The 5,404-nt window shown below is 51.5% G+C and overlaps 1 protein-coding gene across 1 annotated transcript in view; it reads right to left on the reverse strand.

Moving 5' to 3' along the window:
• The window catches only part of RELB (RELB proto-oncogene, NF-kB subunit), a 52,505-nt gene that overhangs the window by 3,981 nt on the left and 43,120 nt on the right, over positions 1–5,404 (reverse strand). The window contains exons 9-11 of the mRNA XM_017874282.1: positions 4,905–5,120; positions 3,348–3,416; positions 3,134–3,211 (exon numbers count right to left, since the gene is read on the reverse strand). Of these exons, the coding sequence (XP_017729771.1) occupies positions 3,134–3,211; positions 3,348–3,416; positions 4,905–5,120 (363 nt within the window). The remainder of the gene's footprint in view (positions 1–3,133; positions 3,212–3,347; positions 3,417–4,904; positions 5,121–5,404) is intronic.

Consider the following 5,404-nt stretch of genomic DNA (forward strand, 5'->3'; position numbering starts at 1 on the left):
CAAAAAAAAAAAAAAAAAAAAGAAAAATGCAAGTTCCTAGGCCGGGCACAGTGGCTCATGCCTGTAATCCCAGCACTCTGGGAGGCCGAGGCGGGCGGATCACAAAGGCAGGAGATGGGGACCATCCTGGGTAAGATGGTGAAACCCCGTCTCTACTAAAAAATATAAAAAACTAGCCGGGCGAGGTGGCGGGCGCCTGTAGTCCCAGCTACTCGGGAGGCTGAGGCAGGAGAATGGCGGGAACCCGGGAGGCGGAGTTTGCAGTGAGCTGAGATCTGGCCACTGCACTCCAGCTTGGGTGACAGAGCGAGACTCCGTCTCAAAAAAAAAAAAAAAAAAAAAAAAAAGCAAGTTCCTAATATCTCCTGGGCACTAACTCTGCGCCAACCACCATGACAAATAACTGTACGACATCATCTCACTAAATTGGGGAAAGGACTGTAAGAGACAGGGCCTCCATCTGACAAATGAGTAAAGTAAGGCTCACAGAGGTCACATAGCAGCTAAACTGTGGGCTCAGATTTCAAACCCAGTCTGATCCCAGAGGCCACACTCCTAACCATTACACTGCAGTGCCTTGGCGGTACTGCTTCCACAAGGGAGGGGTGCTTTAGACCTTGGGAAACTGGGATGCTGGGGAAGGTGGATGAATAGGGAAGGGGGTTTAGGAAATTGGAGAGCAAAGATTGGTGAAGTGGGCTATGATTGGTGGTTGCTAGGGGCAGAGCTATTAGGCATTGGTTACCAGTTGCAGGGGAGGGGGAAGAACAGGTGGAACTTCAAATCTCCAGGGTGGGACTAGGTCAGGTGGTCCAGGCTCAGCAGTCTGAGTGGTTAGTAGCTGGCTAGGAGCTGGGTACCTTAGCTGGGTGTTGGGGGCTATGTTTTTAGAGTTGGTGGTCAGTGGGTAGAGACTTTTCTCTTTTCTTTTCTTTTCTTTTCTTTTCTTTTTTTTTTTGAGACAGAGTCTTGCTCTGTTGTCCAGGCTGGAGTCCAGTGGCGCCATCTTGGCTCACTGCAACCTCCATCTCCCGAGTTCAAGTGATTCTCGTGCCTCAGCCTCCCGAGTAGCTGGTACTACAGGTGTGTACCACCACACTCAACTAATTTTTGTATTTTTAGTAGAGACGGGGGTTTCACCACGTTGGCCAGGATGGTCTCAAACTCCTGACCTCAGATGATCCGACCCCCCTCAGCCTCCCAAAGTGCTGGGATTACAGACGTGAGCCACCACACCCAGGCATCTTTTCTTTTCTTGTTTCTTTTCTCTTCTCTTCTTGAGACGGAGTCTTTCTTTGTTGCCCAGGCTGGAGCTCAGTGGCACAATCTCAGCTCACCGCGACCTCTACCTCCTGGATTCAAGCAATTCTCATGCCTCAGCCTCCCGAGCAGCTGGGACCACAGGCATGGGTCACCACGCTAATTTTTGCATTTTTAGTAGAGACAGGGTTTTACCATGATGGCCAGGCTGGTCTCGAACTCCTGGCTAGAGATTTTTTTTCTGAGGGCAGCCAGATAGGATTGGGGTTCATGGGAGCTGGAAGCTGGCATGTGAGTTGAGATGAAGGCAAGGGTAGAACAGGCCAGAGACAGGCTCTGAATCTGAGGTTGGCTGGCTTCAACCACCACCCCCATTCATCCATCATCAACTCCCTGCTACCTATGCCATATATATCACCACTCATCTACACAGATGCCCAGGGGCCACCTCCCTGTTCCACCAGGGGTCTGCTACTGTGTGGCCTCAGGCAAGAGACTTCACCTCTCTGGGCTTCAGTTTCCTCACCTGTAAAACAGGGGAATGACAGCACATACCTCACAGGTTAAGTGAATAAACTCACAGAAAGCACTTAGATGCCTGTCATACAGTACCCATGAGAAGAAATATATTAAGAACCAGGCGCTGTGGCTCATGCCTGTAATCCCAGCACTTCAGGAGGCTAAGGTGGGAGGATCACCTGAGGTCAGGAGTTCGAAACCAGCCTGGCTAATGTGGCAAAACCCCATCTCTACTAAAAATACAAAAATTAGCCAGGCATGGTGGTGGGCGCCTATAGTCCCAGCTAATTGGGAGACTGAGGCAGGAGAATCTCTCAAACCTGGGAGGCAGCAGTTGCAGTGAGCCAAGATCATACTACTGTACTCTAGCCTGGGCAACAGAGATTCTGTCTCAAGAGAAAAAAAAAAAAAGAAGAAGAAGAAGAAGAAATGTATTAAGAGTCAGGCACTGTGGGTCATGCCTGTAATCCCAACACTTTGGGAGGCTAAGGCAGGAGAATGGCTTGGGCTCAGGAGTTCAAGACCAGCCTGGGCAACATGGCAATACCCCGTCTCTACAAAAAATACAAAAATTAGTCAAGCATGGTGATGCATGCCTATAGTCCCAGCTACTCAGGAGGCTGAGGTGGGAGGATCGCTTAAGTCCAGCAGGTTGAAGCTGCAGTGAGCCATGGTTGTACTACTACACTCCAGTCTGGGTGAGAGAGAGAGACTATCTCAAAAAAAAAAAAAAAAAAGAAAAGAAAAGAAAAAAGGCCAAGTGTGGTGGCTCATGCCTGTAATCTCAGCACTTTGGGAGGCCAAAGAGGGCAGATCACTTGAGGTCAGGAGTTCAAGACCAGCCTGGCCAATATAGTGAAACCCTGTCTCTACTAAAAAATACAAAAATGAGCCAGGCGTGGTGGTGCATGCCTGTAGTCCCAGCTACTCAGGAGCCTGAAGCAGGAGAATCGCTTGAACTGGAGAGGCAGAGGTTGCAGTGAGCTGAGATCATGCCACTGTACTGCCGTCTGGGCAACAGAGCAAGACTCCATCTCCAAAAAAAAAGAAATAGAGTAAATTTTAAAACACCACTGACCTAAGTATGTACTGGGCCTTTTCAAAGGAGTCCCTGAGGCTCTGAGAGGTAGAGCAACTTAACGAAGGTCACATAGCAAGGAAATGGTCCAGAAGAGATCAGAACTTCCATTCTGTCTCCAGAGCCCTCATTCTTTCCACTGGATGTTGCTGGCTAAGTGCTGAGTGACTCGCCTTGTGGCTGCTCTTGGAGGGCGTGAAGAGGCCAGAAAAGCAGGGCTGCCACTTACCCTCTGCCCACCTAGGAGACAGGGGCTTATGTGTAGCTGGGACCCACCTGAGCCGTGGCTGGGCAGGAAGTGGTCCAGGATGGCTGGCTTTTTCTTCCGCCGTTTGCTCTCGATGCCGTGGGGGTCTAAGGGAAGGCAGAGATGAGGACCCCTGTTCCCCGACAGCCCTTCCTCCCCAGCCTGGGGGGGAAGGTCAGTGGGGTCAGCTGTCCCCTCCCCAGAACCTGGGGATGGGGGTGGAAAAGGGCAGAAGGCACACACCAGAGCTGTTCAACTCCCCAAGGACGTCGGGCATCCCCCGTTTCCGCTTCTTGTCCACGCCGTAGCTGTCTGTTGAGGAGATACCAGGGACATACAAGAAGTAATTCATCAATAATAATTAATTCCTTTATTTATTTATTTATTTATTTATTTTTAGAGACAGTTTTGCTCTGTTGACCAGGCTGGAGTGCAGTGGCACGATCTCGGCTCATTGCAACCTCTGCCTGCCAGGTTCAAGCAATTCTCCTGCCTCAGCTTCCCAAGTAGCTGGGATTACCGGTGTGTGCCACCACGCCCAGCTAATTTTTGTATTTTTTTAGTAGAGAGGGGATTTCACTATATGTTGGCCAGTCTGGTCTTGAACTCCTGACCTCAAGCGATCTACCTGCCTTGGCCTCCCGAAGTGTTGGGGATTACAGGTGTGAGCTGCTGCTCCTGGCCTCTATTTTTTTTTTTTTTTTTAAGATGGAGTCTTGGCCGGGCGCGGTGGCTAACCCCTGTAATCCCAGCACTTTGGGCGGCCAAGGTGGGCGGATCACCTGAGGTCTGGAGTCTGAGACCAGCCTGATGAACACGGCGAAACTCAGTCTCTATTAAAAGTACTAAAATTAGCCAGGCGTGGTGGCAGGTGCCTGTAGTGAGTCTCGCTGTGTCGCCCAGGCTGGAGTGCAATTGGCTCACTGCAACCTCTGCCTCTCGGGTTCAAGCAATTCTCCTGCCTCAGCCTCCCGAGTAGCTGGGATTACAGACGCCCACCACCACGCCCAGCTAATTTTTGTATTTTCAGTAGAGACAGGCTTTTGCCGTGTTGGTCAGGCTGGTCTCGAACTCCTGACCTCAGGTGATCCACCTGCCTCAGCCTCCCAAAGTGCTGGGATTACAGGCATGAGGCACCGCGCCTGGCCTACACACTGGCCTCTTTGTTGTTCCTGGAGCACCCCAGGCACAATCCGGTCTCAGGACCTTTGCACCTGCTGTTCCAGCTGTTTAAAACACTCCTCCTCGGCTCTCACTACTTCCCTAGAAAACTTCCCGCTTAGTCATCCTCCTGTCGTCAGCTCAGCTGTCCCCTCCTCCAAGAAGCCTTCCCTGATGCCCACAGCTAGGTTAGGTGCCCCCTTTGGGCAATGCGAGCCCTTGAGCACTTCATTCCAGTCCTGCCCACTCTGGTCATCACTGTGTGGGGACAGGCTGTCCCCCATCCTCAGGACTATAAGTCTCATGAGGACACAGCTAGAGGCTGTGTTGGTCACTGCTGTGTCTCTGGCAATACCGAGCACAGGCCCAGGCATGTGCAGGATGCTGAGGGAAGGAAAGACTAAATACTCTCCAAATGTCACAGGACAGCTACTATTATTTCCATTTTGCCCAGAAGAATGAGGCTCAGAGAGGCCAAGGTCACACAGCCAGTAAGCAGCAGAGCTGGGATCTGAACACTGTCTTTGTAGCTCTGAGCCTGCATTCTAGTTCTGCCTCTTTCCCATCCCCACTGGGGTCTCCCCAAGGCCGAAGACCTAGTCTCTGAGGTGTTGGGTCACCCTGGGTTGCTGTAGTTACCATGGTCGCGAGGCAGGTACGTGAAAGGCAATGGCTCGCTGCAGACCCCATCGGTGAGCCGCTGCAGGAAGACGTTGACTGTCACAGGCTCTACAATCTCCAGGTCCTCGTAGGGCGGCGTCTTGAACACAATGGCAATCTGGCGGTGCACGTCGGCCTGGGAGAAGTCAGCCCGACCTTCCCAGGAGGCCCTGCTGAACACCACTGATATGTCCTCTGGCAGGAAACGGGGGACATCAGCTAAGCCAGGACATCTGAGCCACTGTGCTCCCAACTTGCCCAGCCTCCCCCAAAATCAAGACTAATATTCCTTTTTTTTTTTTTTTTTTTTTTGAGAGTCTTGCTCTGTCACCCAGGCTGGAGTGCAATGGCGCGATCTCGGCTCACTGCAACCTCCGCCTCCCAGATGCAAGAGATTCTCCTGCCTCAGCCTCCCATGTAGCTGACATTACAGGCGCCCACCACCATGCCTGGCTAATTTTTTTGTTTTTTTTTTTTTT

This window comes from Rhinopithecus bieti, unplaced genomic scaffold (assembly GCF_001698545.2).
Source record: "Rhinopithecus bieti isolate Rb0 unplaced genomic scaffold, ASM169854v2 scaffold_7888, whole genome shotgun sequence".
Classification (NCBI taxonomy): domain Eukaryota; kingdom Metazoa; phylum Chordata; class Mammalia; order Primates; family Cercopithecidae; genus Rhinopithecus; species Rhinopithecus bieti.